This window comes from Sapajus apella, unplaced genomic scaffold (genome assembly GCF_009761245.1).
Source record: "Sapajus apella isolate SASKATOON/1434 unplaced genomic scaffold, GSC_monkey_1.0 scaffold19, whole genome shotgun sequence".
Lineage (NCBI taxonomy): Eukaryota > Metazoa > Chordata > Mammalia > Primates > Cebidae > Sapajus > Sapajus apella.
Genome location: NW_022436959.1, coordinates 9,493,782 through 9,510,529, shown reverse-complemented (window position 1 = coordinate 9,510,529; position 16,748 = coordinate 9,493,782). Strand labels below are relative to the sequence as shown.

Below are 16,748 nucleotides of genomic sequence, written 5' to 3'. Positions count from 1 at the left end.
TGATATGTAAATATTTTCATTAGTTTCTCGTTTATTCTTCTAGTTTCTTTTCGTAAAAATGAGCTTATATATGCATGTGTACATATACACACATATTTCTTTATCGTCTTCTTTCTTAAAAAAGGTGGCACTACTGTAAATACTGTTTTGCACCTTGCTTTTTCTCACTGAATTAAATAGGTTGCCAGTTGTTCCATATCAGTTCATAGAGATCTTCCTAATTTGAAAAAAAATGGCCACATAATATTCCATTATATAAATTTACCTTGAGTAATTCATTATTATGATGTTGTTTTCAGTAATTTGCTATTAAATATACTCAGACATAGTTAATGTAACACCTAAAATGTCAGAAGTGCGTGACATTTAGAATTAATGATTAATCCTTGTTACTTGTAACAGATTGCAAATACAAACATGAGAAGTGTATTTGATTATTTGTTATTTAATAAGATGCTAAAAATTTCTCTAACCATCTTTTTCCTATTTAAGCAATACTTCTGGGAGGAAAAACAGTTGTGGAAGTACCTGAGAAAAATGACTACTAGTTGCTAAAGCTTTTTAAAAGATTGTAAAAGTAGTGTGAGGCTATGGGTATAAAAAATTTAAACAGTGCATGAGATACAAAGTAAAATGTAACCCTCACCCCTTATCAGATAAGTCACTATTGAATTTATGAATATACATATATATTTATATTTTAACAGCAATTAGAATACATAGGGTGTTCTGAAACTTTTTTCCTTTTTTAAAAAATTTATAAATGGATATCTTGCACTATGATACAAATGTCAGTCTTTTTCATTCACCATAACAGCTGCCTAGTATTCCTTCTCTTCTTCATTTAACAACTATGTAGTATATAATTGTTTTTTGATTGTTTACCATTATTAGCTTGTATAAACACCCTGCAGTAAACATCCTTATAGCAATATGTAGGCACATTTATAATCTAGATAAATTGTTTCAAGTGGAATTACTGGATCAACGAGTATTTAAATTTTGATTCTTACTTTCAAAAAAGGTTCTATTGATTTTTTTATTCCCATCAAGAGTATATGAGATATATATTGTTTGTAATGGCTGTACAGACTTTCATTATATGGAGGTGGCATATCATAGTTTATCATAAATTCTCATATTGATAAACATTTTAGGTTCTTAATAATTTGTCATTATTTTAGTCTTTTATTAAATTCTTGTAAAGGTAAACCGATGTCTATACCATTTGATAATTTTCTTAGAAACTTATGGAAATAAAATTGCTAGATCAAAAGCTGTGAGAATTTTTAAGGTACTAATGAATGTTGTAAACATCTGATGAGAAAAGATGCCAGTTAGAGTTTATATAAGCCCAGCTGTTTGTGAATGTGCTGGTTTCTTTAAACCCATCTAAATATTGGAGTGTCACTGTTTTTTAATCTTTGTTAGTTTGAAAGATGAATGGCATTTATTTTAACTTATCTATTTGATTACTGGTGAGTTGAATTTTTTACTGCATAATCACATTTATTTTTTTAAAAAATTTTGTATGTTCATGACTTTTGCTGTTTTTTGTTTTGTTTCTCCTTTTCTTATTGATTAGCACAGTTATTTGTATCAAGTATTATTATACCTTTCTTGAATATATTATGTGTAATTTTCTTCTAGATCTCTTTCTTCTCCTTTGACATGTAGAAGTTGACAATATTTGTATAGGTAGATCTATTAGTGTTATGCCTCTGAAGATTTTGTCCATGCCAACACTGCATAAAATCATCATTTACATTTCCTTCTAAGGGGCTAACAATTTAGAAACCACTATTGAGTTGCATTTTTTTCCTGATTTTACATTATTTTTAGTACAAAGATTAAAAACAGGAAGTTGAATACACTGAATTTATTGTGTTTATAATGTTTAAATGTTATAATATTTAAACATTAATATTAAAGGAAATAATTTCATCATGGCAATTTTAAGCTTTTTAAAGATACTTTTAGGTTTGTCAAGCAGCATGAATTACTTTTTATTTTCCCAATGCCTCATCTTTACTATTTGTATATCAGTATTTTTAGAACTAAGGTCTAAATCTGTTCTGTGCTTTTATAATAATATGAAATAGATTTATATTATATGGGATGTCTTTTAGGGCAGAAAGTAGGAAACATCTTTTAACCAAAATTTTCGGTGTTGCAAAGAAGCTTTTCGAATTATTTTTACTGGTTGTCATACAAAATGAGAGTCAGTATTTCTAGCCGGAGAGATTCTGCGGGATGTGATCTCTTGTTTGAGCCTCAGTTTGGGCAGGTCCTTAAGCACTGGTTGTGTTGCCTGACTCCCTGTACTTTAGCTCCCTCTGTATAAAGCAGTAGCAGTGAAACTGAGTACACAGTGTTATAGAGGGAACCTAAAACAAAGTTACTTCTTAAGTTTTTTGTAGGCCTACACTCTGTAAGTCATGAGTAGAAAAACCAATATCTAAAATGTTGGCTCTGTTGAAATATGTGTAAAAATTGTTTCTGCTTCTGTTTTTTACTTGAATGGTTGAATTACAAATGTATTTGTCTGCTTTCTTCAGGAAGATACTTTTTTTTTAAAGGAGCAACTTCGTAAAGCAGAAGAACAAGTTCAGGCAACTCGGCAAGAAGTTGTCTTTCTGGCTAAGGAACTTAGTGATGCTGTCAATGTCCGAGACAGAACAATGGCAGACTTGCATACTGCACGCTTGGAAAACGAGAAAGTGAAAAAGCAGTTAGCTGATGCAGTGGCAGAACTTAAACTAAATGCTATGAAAAAAGATCAGGTAAAGCAAGTTAATTCTGAATTTGCATTTTAATTTTAAAAAATACTGTAATCTCACAAAAGAGTAAATTGTGTTAAAATAAGTCAGATTTCTGATCAGAGAATTTTAAATTTTCATTCCTTTTGTTTAGTTATTGTAACTTCTTGGCTTGCTGTTAATGTATGCTGTAAGAAAAACTTCTTTGAGCAAAATTCTTAATGGTTGGTGAAAGCTGCCCTATTAATTAAATATACTGATGTCAGATATTATTGCTTTGTTTGGAATTTCTTACTAGCTATATAAAACAGTATTATGGTTAAGAGAGTTAACCATTTTTTCCTAGTTTTTTAAGTGAAGCTTAGTCTTAAAAATGTAAAACTGGACTTAAGAAGACCCTATGTTGCTCTGTAGCCAAAATCCCAAAATAAAGAAAAAAGTGGCCAGGGCAGTGGCTCACACCTGTAATCTCAGCACTTTGGGAGGCTGAGGTGGGAAGATCGCTTGAGCTTAGGAGTTCAAGACCAGCCCGGGCAACGTAGTGAGACCCCATCTCTACAAAAAATTTTAAAAATTTGCCAGGTGTAGTGATGTGTTCCTGTAGTCCCAGCTACTCAGGAGGCTGAGTCAAGAGGATTGCTTGAGCTGGGAGGTCAAGGCTGCAGTGAGCCATAATTGGGCCACTGTGTTTCAGCCTGGGTGATAGAGCAAGACCCTGTCTTAAAAAGAAGGAAAAAAGTAAGAATGAAGTTGGGGTTACTATTAACATTAGGAGGAGGTATCAGATTTTGATTTTTTTTCTTAGAATGTTTGTTTCTTTCTTAGGACAAGACTGATACACTGGAACACGAACTAAGAAGAGAAGTTGAAGATCTGAAACTCCGTCTTCAGATGGCTGCAGACCATTATAAAGAAAAATTTAAGGAATGCCAAAGACTCCAAAAACAAATAAACAAACTTTCAGATCAATCAGTAAGTATAATTAAATTTACACATAGTAAAATATTTTGTTAGTCTTTTTGTTTGAAAATCAAATTTATAATCTAAATGTCAATCTTTTAAATATGATTTATCTCTGCTTGATTTCAAGTCATTGGCTTAATATTGTAATAATTCTTCTTTTAAAAAAATGTGGAGTTTTAATTTACGGACAGCTAACAAAGGAAACGGGGGCAGGAGAGAGAGAGTCCTTTTTTCTACATCATTTCCCTCTTAAGTTCTTGGTGAATATCTTTGTCACTTAAAATTCAACACATATTATTGACTCTTATGACAATGACATTTATTCTCACTGGAGTTCAACATTAATCATCCCTAGGGTCTTAGATGGTTTCTCAGTTGTCATTGGCAAGTTCTTCCTAGTCATATCTATTAGATTAGGAAGAATTAAAGAGTATTAGCTAATTCTTTTGTATTCCATTTGAGAATAGGTAGGTAGATTTGTAATACAGCAAAAAAAATTCTTTTGTTTTGAGATATATATGTTTCAATGTGGGTCCTTAAATTGTACTTAAATACAGGCTTGCTATCTGAGGAAATCCTGGAAATGTAGAAGAAACATATTTAAAACTTGAAGTTGAAAGTGATACTATAGCTCTCTTTTACTATATGATGCATATAATACTTTCCTGGTCCTACTTTTTAAAATCAGAGGTGGCAAAGAAACAAGAAATACATGTAGTAAAGTAGGAAGGCTTTTGTGAAAAAATACAATACTTTAAGTAAGACCCACTCACATGTATAAATTTGGCTTGGGGCCTTTTGAGCACATTATAACTTTGTAGTGGATTTCTTTGAATGACTTGTTTTGATGAGTTTATAAGAAAAAGCAAAATATATTTCTTTTTCAACATTTCAGGAAAATGATGTGTATGATGTTAGTCTTTGTTGGCTTTTAAAACAAGAGCAGCCTTGTAGACTTCTTAGGATTTTCTAAAGTAATATGTAAAAATAATATTTACATCGTTGCTGCAAGAAGGAAATATAACTAATTCATTGACTCATTTAACAACTTATTAATGTTTTGAATAGGCTAATAATAATAATGTCTTCACAAAGAAAATTGTGAGTCAGCAGAAAGTAAATGATGCTTCAGTAAACACAGACCCAGCCACTTCTGCCTCTACTGTAGATGTAAAGCCATCATCACCTTCTGCAGGTAAAAATCATTTAGACTTTTTGTGTAGGATATACTGCTTTCTTTCATGTGTAAGAATTTCAGGATGTTCATAAAAATCTTCATGTGATGAGTGAGGAAATTGAGGCAAAGGGAAAATAAGGGCATAAATGTAAAATAGAGTCATGCATGTGGTGAATGTACAAAACTTTAATATATAAAATATGAATGTAAACTAGTAGTTAACTTCTTGAGATTATTCACACATGTTAAAAATGAGCTGGTGCTTGTGAATACTCATTTGGGCTACATAAGACAAAAGCCACGAATTGAATGTTTACTTTATGTTCCATTAAATCTATGGAATTGTGAAGCATTTTATATGTGGCATTTTAATTTTTAAATTCTGCAGGGGAAAAAAAATCCCCTATTATTCTTATGTTTTTATGTTTATTAATTTTTGGCTGCTTTGTATCAATAGGGTACCTCTTACCTCATTAGTGTACCTGTTGGCTGATGAGTTTGTGTTATTAAACTTTTTATTAAGTTTTTAATTAAGTTTTTATTACTTTATTAAGTTATAGAACAGATTAGAGAGACAGTAAAAACATGAGTAACATGAAAATTTGGATTAACTAGGTTTTCATCTGTCCTGATTTTTTTCACCTTTATGTAAATTTGACAATATGACATTAAATACTAGAGAAAGTATATTTTCTTGTTTAGTGTGTAGAGTAATTGATGTTTTAAGTCTTTTTAAATGTAAACATCTTAGACTAATAAATACTTAATTAGGTTTATCCCCTGTAGGACAGAATCGAGCTTTCTATTTTCATGTATCCTCTGCAGTACTTAAAATGGTGTTATAGGGTATTTACTTAATAAAGACCTAGTGGTAATGAAGGACTAGAAGAATGATTTAAAATATGTTCTTGGCTGGGTGTGGTGTCATATGCCTATACTCCTACATACTCTGGAGTCTGTGGCAAGAGGATCCTTGCTCCCAAGAGTTTGAGGCCAGCCTGGGCAACATAGTGAGACCCTGGCTTTTAGAGAGGGGAAAGAGAATTCTCAGAGTATGGTTTTCCTACTTATCCTGTCTATTCATTTATATAAGGAGAACAATTTTTTTTTTTTTTTTTGCTATTTTTAAACTCTTTTTAGCAAATTAAAAAAAAATCAAAGAATAATCTTTTATTATTGAATATGAACTTGGTTCTGTCCAAACACACATGTAAAAATTCTCAGCTAGAGTTTATATATCCTTCTTTGTATATATAGGATATGAATAGATATTTCTGTCCTTCAGTATTCCATTTATTATATTTCGCAATATACTGACATTTAAGTTATTCTGAACAGGCAGATAACAGGGGCAAAATACTTTGTAACAGTCTTGTTTTCTGTCTTCTTATACCAGAGACAGATTTTGACATAATAACAAAGGGGCAAGTCTGTGAAATGGCCAAAGAAATTGCTGACAAAACAGAAAAGTATAATAAATGTAAACAACTCTTACAGGTAAGTTAACTCCCTTGTAAATGAAAGAGATTTATCAAATGTAAATGACTTAGCTTACCTTTACTGTTTTGATTGATTGGTATCTTTGAGTTCCTTTCCATCCCCATATACTGTTATTTAGTTTCACTTTGGCTTTTGGGATGATGAGGTGGGTGTTTTGTGTACCTGTTCACATAGGCATGTGTGTAAATCATGAGACTTAAAGTCATTATTTTCTTTTCACCTAATAAAATGTTTTTATTTGGGGAATGGGCAAATAGTTAACTGAGGTTAGACATTATTATCTGTCATAAAGATTAGTGAAAAATATTTGAACTTCATAAAGAGAAGTACTCTTTTAAAATTTACTCTTATAGCCCAGGTACAGTGGCTTACGTCTGTAATCCCAGCATTTTGGGAGGTCATCATGGGTGGATTGCTTGACGTCAGGAGTTCGAGACCAGTCTGGCCACGTGGTGAAACCCTGTCTGTGCTAAAAATACAAAAATTAGCCGGGCTTGGTGAAGCTTGCCTGTAGTTTCAGCTACAGTTTCCTGAGGCAGGAGAATCACTTGAACCTGGGAGGTGGGGGTTGCAGTGAGCTGAGATTGCACACTGCACTCCAGCCTAGGCAACAGAGTGAGACTCCATCTCCAAAATTTGTGATACATAAAATAAATTACTATTATAATAGCAAAGATTTTTACATCTTAAAGTGACTAGAATTGCATTGTTGAAAAGGGAATGTTAACCAAATGAGTTACTGTCTCTTATGGTGTTGTTTATTTTGATTATTTTAAACAGCATCATTCTGACTGTTCTAGTTTGCAGCCTTCTTGGTGTAGTGTTCACTACTGGAATATTTAAAGGAAAAGGGAAGATGCTTCTCATTTATATCAATTTGGACTAGAGAGGAAAAAATGTTTTTTGTTTGTGTACGTCATTTTTGTTTTATTAATGGGCTTTTATTTTGTGTGTTTTTATGTGCATTGGGGAGGGGCATTTTTTAGAGCTATAGAATAAAATTTACATATTAGCTTAATGTTACTATAATTAATTATAGTAATTATTTAAAATATTTTATGTTGCTTATAAATAGCAAAACTTTTTAATCAAAGTTGAAAGTGAACTTTTTTTTTTTTCTTGAGAGAAACCTGTAGAAGGATTGATTAGAACAGTTTTACTCTTGAGTTCAGGGTAGTTGTAAGACTGAACTACATTTTCATTAAAGATGAAACAATTCTGGATGAATATTTAAAAATTTTTATAAATAGTATTGAAAGGAAGGTAGAATAATGTTCAAGCAAAAACCTTCCTCAAAGTGCTTTTTTTTTTTTTTTTTAACAGCTGTGTTGAGGTATAATTGAAATCCATTGAATTGGACATACTTGAAGTATACAGTTGGATCAGTTTTGACATACACAGTTGTGAAACTATTACCACAGTGCCATCACCCTCCCAATTTTTTTTTTTTTTTTTTTTTTTGAGACAGAGTCTTGCTCTGTCTCCCAGGCTGGAGTACAGCGGTGTGACCTCGGCTTTCCTTCCTGAGTTCCAGAGATTCTCCTGCCTCAGCCTCCTGAGTAGCTGGGACTACAGGCGAGTCCCACCACTCCCAGCTAATTTTTGTATTTTTTAAGTAGAGACAGGGTTTCATCATGTTAGCCAGGCAGGTCTCTAACTCCTGACCTCCTAATCTGCCCGCTTTAACCTCCCAAAGTGCTGGAATTACAGATGTGAGCCACCACAGCTGACCCACATTTTTTTTGTCCCTGTTTGCATCACATCTCGTTCGCTATCCTTATCTCCAGGAAATCCTTGGCCTGCTTTCTGCCACTATCAGCTAGCCTACCTTTTATACAACTTTATAAAATGGAGTCATGTAATATGTATTTTTTTCTGCCCTCTTTTAGCATGATTATTTTGAGATATTCATATTATTGCTTATATTTATTCCTTTTATTGTATCATTTGTTCATTCACCAGTCAATGGGCATTTGGGGTTGTTTTTTGGCTGGTACAAATCTGCTTATGAACATGTGTTTACAAGTTTTTTTATGGATATACAGTTTTTTTGTTTCTCTTGGGTAAATATCTGGGAGTGAATTGTATGGGTGATATGGTAGGTGAATATTTATAAGAAATTACTGGCTGGGTGCAGTGGCTCACACCTGTAATCCCAGCACTTTGGAAGGCCGAGGTGGGAGGGTCACTTGAGTTCAGGAGTTTGTGATCAGCCTGAAGAAACCCCTTCTCTACTAAAAATACAAAAATTAGCCCGGTGTGGTGGTGCATGCCTGTAATCCCATCTACACTGGAGGCTGAGGCAGGAGAATCATTTGAACCCAGGAGGTGGAGGATGCAGTGAACCAAGATCATGCCACTGCACTCCAGCCTGGGTGACAGAATGAGACTCTGTCTCAAAAAAAAAAAAAGAAAACCAGAAAAGAAGTTACTGTTTTGTAAGGTGTTTGTACCATTTTACATAGCCAGCCCTAATGAGTGTGTACTGATAGCTCATTGTGATTTTAATGTGCATATCCATAATGACTTGATGTTGAGCATCTTTTCTTATGCTTATTTGCTCTTTATCTTTTGTGTGAGTGGTCACATCTTTTTGGTAGTTTAAACATTGGATTGTTCACCTTGAGTTTGTTTTTTATTCTGGATATGTCTTTTGTTTGATATATGTAAGGTTAATATTTTTTACAAGTCTGTAGCTTGCCTTTTCATTTCTTTAATGATGTTTTTAGAAAAGCAAAATTCTAATTTTGATATAGTACAGTTTATCAGTTTTTTATGTTTTGTGCTTTTTACCTTCTAAGGAACGTTTGCCGAATCCAGGGATATAAAGATTTTCTCTTAGGTTATCTTCTAGAAGTTTTATAATTAGCTTTTTTGCTTAGGTCTGTGAATCATTTTGAGTTACTTTTTGTGTATGGTATGAGATATGGAATGTATGGTATGGATATTCAGGTGACCTAGCATTATTTGTTTAAAAGACTTTCCATTGAATTGCTCAAAGTATATCTTTAAGTGTTCACATTGAACAAAATGTTCCAAATGGAATTGGCCTAATTATCTTTTTGTCACAATTTGTAATTTCTCCTTTATGATAATCTGCGTAGTAGAGAAGAGCAATGAATAAGAAGTTAACCTAAAAATTATCTTGGTCAGCAAATCCTGAAGTTTATCAATGCATGGAAACAACAGCAGTATAAATATGATTTTATTTCCTCCCTTTGCAAAAGTAATATATACTTATTGTGAAATGTTATAGTGTTCCAGAAATGAAGAATAGAGATATCGAAAATTACCTCCATGATTCTCATCCCCAGAGATAAGAACTATTAATATTGTGATTTATATTTTGTGTACAACACACATAGGTATATCGTATTATAACTGTGTAAAACAACTTATAAACAAAAATGGATATTTTCTGTTTTAGTCACTTGCTATTTTCAATTAATGCATCTTAACATTTTTCCTTGTCAACTTGTACATCTGCCTTATTTAAGATTATAGATATATACTATTTCATTGTGTGGATAGAAAATGATTTATCCAATTGTCTATTGACAGACATTTGATTATTCCAGTTTTTATGCTGTTAGAACAGTGTTATTACAGACATTCAGCCGATATTTAAGTACATTGGTGTAGATTTTCACTCTACATGGGTTTAAAATCTTTTGGTAATTATACTAATTTCATTTAGGATGAGAAAACAAAATGCAATAAATATGCTGATGAACTTGCAAAAATGGAGCTGAAATGGAAAGAACAAGTAAAAATTGCTGAAAATGTAAAACTTGAACTAGCTGAAGTACAGGACAATTATAAAGTAAGTTTGGTACTCATTGTACGTAAGCTTAAGGCATAAACTTTTGAAAATCTGTTATGTATAATTTTATTCAATCTAATATACATTTTAAATATGGATAATTGAGAGTTTTTTCCACAAATAAAAGTGTGCTATATGTTTAGCTACATAAATATTGTTCATTAACTATGAATTGAGAAAATGGGTACCATTTGTGTTGCTATGGTGGCCTTAATTCTGTGAATTCAGATGGCTATTAAAATTACATCTTTTAATTGTGTTTATTTTTAAAGATGAAAAGTGATCATTATCTTCCTTTTCATTTTGAAACAAACATAAATGTGTATGTAAAATTATTTTAGGATGGCTGAGTGTGGTGACTCACGTCTATAATCCCAGCTCTTTGGGAGGCCAAGCTGGGAGGATTGAGTCCAGGAGTTTGAGATCAGCCTGGGCAACATAGGGAGATACCTCCCCATCACCAGTCTCTAAAAAATAAAAATAAATAAATAAAAAGGTTTATTTTAGGGTCTTGACTTTTTTTTGGAGTACAACAGTATGCCATCAGTAATTTTAAAAATTGGGCTAGAATTTTAACATTTATCACCAAAGTATGTGACTGTGATCATAAATGAAATACTGTAAAAGCAAGTGATGTTATCTTAACTAATGACAATTATTTTTGCTAAAATAATCTTAGGCAACAGACAAGCCCAAATGATAAATGATATCTATAAGAATGATAGAGAAGGCTGGGTGTGGTAGCTCACTCCTGTAATCCCCGCATTTTGGGAGGCCGAGGCAGGCGGATCATGAGGTCAGGAGTTCAAGACCAGCCTGGTCAACATAGTGAAACCCCATCTCTACTAAAAATACAAGAAATTTGCTGGGCATGGGGCAGGCACTGGTAATTCCAGCCACTTGGGAGGATGAGGCAGGAGAATCGCTTGAAGTTGAGAGGTGGAGGTTGCAGTGAGGCTAGATCATGCCGTTGCACTCTAGCCTGGGCAACAGTGTGAGACTCCATCTCAAAAAAAAAAAAAAAAAAAAAAAAAGAATATTAGAGAAAAAAATTAACAGGCTGTCTAGCTACTTAATAAGTACAAATATATGTTTCTTCCTAGTATAATTTAATATAAGATATGTATATAGATATAATTTACATTTTTTTTGAACTAAGGACCAGGAATTCTAAATGGTTTACATTTGCCATATCATAACTAATTGTATCTATGATCTAATTTTAAAATTAGAATTACTTTAGTTTTCTCTTTTAGGGGCTGGAGATGTAGCACATTACAGGCTAAGATACATTAGCTTGTTATTGTTTCTGGGATCCTTGTGGATATTCTTTTCAGTAACTGGCAGCTTCCTTGATTATTAAGTGTGAATCATGAATTCATATGAAAAGAATTTTTTGCATGTTGAATAGGAAAATGATTTAGTAAATGTTTGTTGAAGCCTATTATACATAAAGTACTGTGTTAGCTATCCTGTGGGTGATCATATAAGGCACAGGGCTATGCTTAAGGAGTTTATAATCTAGTAGATTGCTAGAATTGCAATGGTAGTGTGCACAACATTTTAACACCACCCTAGGTAATCATCTATAAACCATGGGAAGCTAAACAGATAATTTTATTTCATTAATGATAAAAGTAAGCATTGAGATTAAACAACATATCTGAAATTATGTAGCTGGTAAATGTGTTTGGCTTTTTATTTAGTTTCTTTTGCCCTATTTGGTACTGTTTTGACACAGACTAACACTGACCAGACAAGGCAAAATGTGATAAGGCTCTACATGAATGATAAGTTTAACTGCCTTAGAGTTGTTTCCAATCAAATATTTAAGAGGAAGACATTATGGAGTAACTAGACCTTTGAAAGAACAAACTGGGAGGGGAGGAGAAGCAGACCTAGGGAAAGGAAGCAGCAGCTTTCTAAGTACTGTAGATGGAAGAGCATTAAGTCATGTTTGGAGGTCAGAGGTGGAGTGCATTGTCTGCAAACTGTGAGCAGTCTTGTGATGGAGTAGCCTGGGCTTGAATGATAGCTTGAAGCCAGGTTTTGGAAGGCCTAAAAGGAATTTGGCTGCTAGTTCCTATTAAGAATTTTCTAGGAGAAAAGAGACTCAATCACAGTGAGTCTTTTTGAAAATAATTTGGCAGCACTGAAGAGGATTTATAGCTGGGAAGGGTCTGAAGGTGAGGAAATCAGGTAGAAATATTCTTAGAATGAATTGATAAAGGCCACCTCCTTTTGGGTACCTTCCCTGATCATCTGCCATTGAACAGGATATGCATCTACAAGAGAAAGCTGTAAAAGACATCTTGGGGGAAGAACCACTGAAGAATGGTTTTATTTGTATTCGTATCGATTAATGCTTAAGCTATAATAGGTGATCAGTGGGTGATTGCTGAATGAATGAATGAATGAATGAATGAATGATTTAGAGACGGAAAGTGTTGGAGGTTGGAGAAAGAGGAAAAGGGAAAAGTATTCCAATATGGATTCTAAGCTTTAGTCACAATGTGCTCTGAGATTGAGATCTGTTAACAGAAGTAGGGAAGTAGACTTGGGACATTAACCATCAATTTAAAAGGCAGATTTGGAACTTAGGAGAGAGAAAGTGGTACATGAGTTAATATTTGTGATTTATTCCCAGGGGGATGGTATTTGAAGTTATGGAAGAAAGTGAGTTTTCAGAGAGGATATTGAGAGAAGAAGCCAAAGAAGAAACTTTGGAGAGTACTCATATTTGAATTGGGAAGAAAAAGCACACAAGAAAGGGCATGGGATGATGAAAATATTCATGCATTTCACATAAATCAAGGAATAGTTTTAAGAATAAGGCAAGTTGGTCAATAAATGACAATTCAGAGAAGTTAAAGAATTAGTTGAGGAAAATAAATGGATTTAGCAATAGGAATTAATTTCATAAAACAGTATAAACCAGATCTCAAAGTTGCAAGGAGGGAGAAGATAAAAATAATGATAATTTCTTTCTTTATTCAGCTGCAGTTGGCAGAAAAAGACAAAGAAATAAGTGGTCTGACTTCACATTTGGAAAACCTCTCCAGGGAGAAGGTATTGAGCAATGTAGTTTAAAAAATGTATATCATATGAAACTGAATAATAATACAGTTTTATGAAGAGACACATTTTATAGTTTATGTGACAAGAGCCTTTAAAAAAAATTGAATGACTAAAGACAAATAGATGTTAAGACTCTCAGTGAAAAGTGCTTTTAGATAAATAATATTTAAAATATTTAGAATGTAAGAAAAATGCTTAAGTGTTGAAAATTATTAGTTTGGTCTTTATTACTTAATTTCTATTTAACAAATAAGCTTTACAATGTTTAAATTAGAAAAACAGTGAAATTTATAAAAATTACATAAACTGTTCATCTGGTTTTCTTTTGTAATAGGAAACATTTTTGAAGTTTAATGACTTACAGCATAACCTCAAATTCACATAGAGCAATACATTTGTAATATAAAAGATGCTATAATGCAGCATTTCTGAAAGTGTGGTTTGTGGTCCTTGTGGTAGTCCCCAATCCCCTTTCAAGTGCCTGCAAAGAAACAATTTTCATAATAACACAGATTTTTCTCTCCACTGTTAGATTTGCACTGTGTGAAAGCAGTGTGGGAATACTGCTTATGTGTTAGTATGAATTAAGACAGTGGCACCAAACTGCATTAGTAGTTATTGTATTCATCACCACCATGTGCTCACAGTAGAGAAAAAAAAGCCAGTCTCACTGAAGATGTTGAAACAGTAAAAATTTGTTAATTTTATTTACACTTGACCCGTGGGTACATGTCTTTTTAGTATTCTGTGTGATGAAACAAAAAGTACCCCTAAAGTTCTTTTGTTGCCGGATGAGGTATGATGATTAATAAAAGGTAAAGTGCTCATGTGATTGAGCTGTGAGTTGAACTAGTCTTTTTTTTTATGGAACACCATTTTTACTTTAAAGAACAACTTCTATATTCAGACTTGGGTATTTGGCAAATATTTTCTCTAAGTGAAATGAAATCAGCCTATTATTTCAAGGAAAAACAGTTGTTAATATTTGTTACCACTGATAATATTTAAGTTTTTAAGCAAAAACTAAAATTTTGAAAAACTTGTATCTTCCACTGTGACTTTGATGCTTTCCAGTGTTTATAAACATGTCTAATGAGATGGGTGTAATATTTAGACTGTATTTTTTTAATTGTATAGCAAAATTTGCCAGCATTTAGAAGATCCACATAACTCGTTGAACCAGTAGTTTTCTAAATGACCAGCAATGTTTCAAAATCATGCATCATAAAACTGCCATTCTAAGTGCAAGTTTGACCTCAAGATTGGATGGGGCTACTGTGATAGTTATGAAATTCTGATTTTTCAATTCCTACCACTTTTTCCACATTTCTCCTTTGGCATTCTACTGTAAGGACAAACCTTTCTTTGTCCTTGTTGATGTATGTCTGTGTGTTGTTGTTCCAGCAATAGTTTTCTGATGCCAAAACTGGTATTCTAAAATTCAGTTCAATTCTGATACTAACTACCACGAGTTAGCATAGACCCCACAGGTTAAGGGCTCAGTCCCACAAGACTGCTCCCATTTTAGAGGCCAGTTACAAGTGAGGTCCTCAGCCTACTGATAACCAATCATTTTCTTATACTTATTCACACATAAGTATTTAGCAGCAAAAAATATTATGTACCATTAACAACAGTGAAAAAATGTGGCAGGTGTAGAATTTTCTTTCAGGAGGCGTTTTTTTTTGGGCAGGGTTTCACTCTTGTTACCCAGGCTGGAGTGCAATGGCACGATTTCGGCTCACCGCAACCTCCGCCTCCTGGGTTCAGGCAATTCTCCTGCCTCAGCCTCCTGAGTAGCTGGGACTACAGGCACGTGCCACCATGCCCAGCTAATTTTTTGTAGTTTTAGTAGAGATGGGGTTTCACCATGTTGACCAGGATGGTCTCGATCTCTTGACCTCGTGATCCACCCGCCTCGGCCTCCCAAAGTGCTGGGATTACAGGCGTGAGCCACCACGCCCGGCCAGAATTTTCTACTTGTGGCATCATGTCAGTGTTCAAAAAGTTTGAGTTTGGAACATTTGGGATTTTGGATTTTCTATCAGGGAAGGCTCAACCTGTATATTCTTTTCCTCACTTAACAGTACTATATTATGAAAATCATTCCATATATAAAGTTCATAGAAATCCTCCACCTATTTTTTAAACAGCTATATAACATTCCATTGTACATACCATAATTTTTTTTAAACAACCTCCTGTATTTGGGCATTTAGGTAGTTTCTAACATTTTACAAATAATGCTGCAATGAATGATTCTATGCACATATGGTTTTCCGGTGTTTGGGGTGGTGCCTTCAGGGTAAATTCCCTGAAGGGAATTCCGGAAGTGTGATTGCTGGTTTGAAGGGTAAATGCATGTATAGTTTTGTTAGAGATTGCCAGATCCCCTTTCATAGGGTTTGTATTATTTTTCATTTCCACCAGCAATGTATGAGAAGTGGACATGTTTCCCATACAAATTGTAATCAGGCTTTCTAATTTTTGCCTATGTGATAGATTAGGAATAGTATTATAGTGTAGTTTTAATTTGCATCTCTATTACAAGTGAGGTTAAACATCTTTTTTGTGAGTTCTTTGGTTCATTATTCTCTGATTTTGGTTTGTTTTACTTATTATACATGTATATATTTACCCTGTTAGAGATATTAGCCCTTTATTTGTGATATATACGTAGTAAGGATTTTCTCCCAGTTTATCATTTTCTCTAGTTTATTTGACTTCTGACCATGCTTACTTTTACCATGTAAAAGTTCTTTATTTTTGTGTAGTCTAACGTGTGGTACTGCCTTGACCAGCAGTGTCAGCACCATGTGGAAACTTGTTAGAAATGCATATTCTTTGCTGGGTGCAGTGGCTCACACCTGTAATCCCAGCACTTTGGGAGGCCAAGGCTTGCAGATCACCTGAGGTCAGGAATTTCAGACCAGCCTGGCCAACATGTTAAAATTCTGTCTCTACTAAAAATGCAAAAATTAGCCAAATGTGATGGCTCAACACCTGTAATCCCAGCTACTTGGGAGACTGAAGCAGGAGAATTGCTTGAATCTGGGAGGTGGAGGGTACAGTGAGCTGAGATCGTGCCACTGCACTACAGCCTTGACAACAGAGTGAGACTCTGTATCAACAACGACGACGACAAAAAGCATGTTCTTGGGCCCTGTCCCAGACCTGCTGAATCAGCAACTCTGGAGATGATGGCCCAAAATATGTGTTTGACAAAGGCCCTCCAGGTGTTTCTGATTTATGCTCAATTTTGAAAACCACTGCTGTATTCCATTTGAATTTTTAGTTTTCCATAGAAAGCGGTCCCTACACCCATGTTATAGAGGAATTCACTTGTCTTTTGTTCTGATATAGTTTGAGGTCTTTTTTTTTTTTTTTTTTTTTTTTGAGATGGAGTCCTGCCTTATTGCCCAGGCTGGAGTGCAGTGGTGCAAGCTTG

The 16,748-nt window shown here is 33.8% G+C and overlaps 1 protein-coding gene and 1 long non-coding RNA gene across 8 annotated transcripts in view; one reads left to right on the top strand and one right to left on the bottom strand.

Annotated features, from left to right (window-relative positions):
- Positions 1-16,748, top strand: part of TAX1BP1 (Tax1 binding protein 1) — an 86,235-nt gene that overhangs the window by 46,213 nt on the left and 23,274 nt on the right. For 3 of the 7 annotated variants that reach the window (XM_032286679.1, XM_032286676.1, XM_032286674.1), the window contains exons 9-14: positions 2,559-2,783; positions 3,585-3,731; positions 4,791-4,917; positions 6,296-6,396; positions 10,097-10,222; positions 13,220-13,291. In XM_032286679.1, coding sequence (XP_032142570.1) covers positions 2,559-2,783; positions 3,585-3,731; positions 4,791-4,917; positions 6,296-6,396; positions 10,097-10,222; positions 13,220-13,291 — 798 coding nt within the window. The remainder of the gene's footprint in view (positions 1-2,558; positions 2,784-3,584; positions 3,732-4,790; positions 4,918-6,295; positions 6,397-10,096; positions 10,223-13,219; positions 13,292-16,748) is intronic. The other 4 variants (XM_032286680.1, XM_032286678.1, XM_032286677.1 and 1 more) reach the window with 2 other exon arrangements.
- LOC116557236 lies at positions 7,838-14,786 on the bottom strand. The gene is made up of 2 exons (XR_004271433.1): positions 14,660-14,786; positions 7,838-7,962 (listed from the first exon to the last, which is right to left on the bottom strand). It is a non-coding gene; the product is annotated as an uncharacterized LOC116557236 (long non-coding RNA).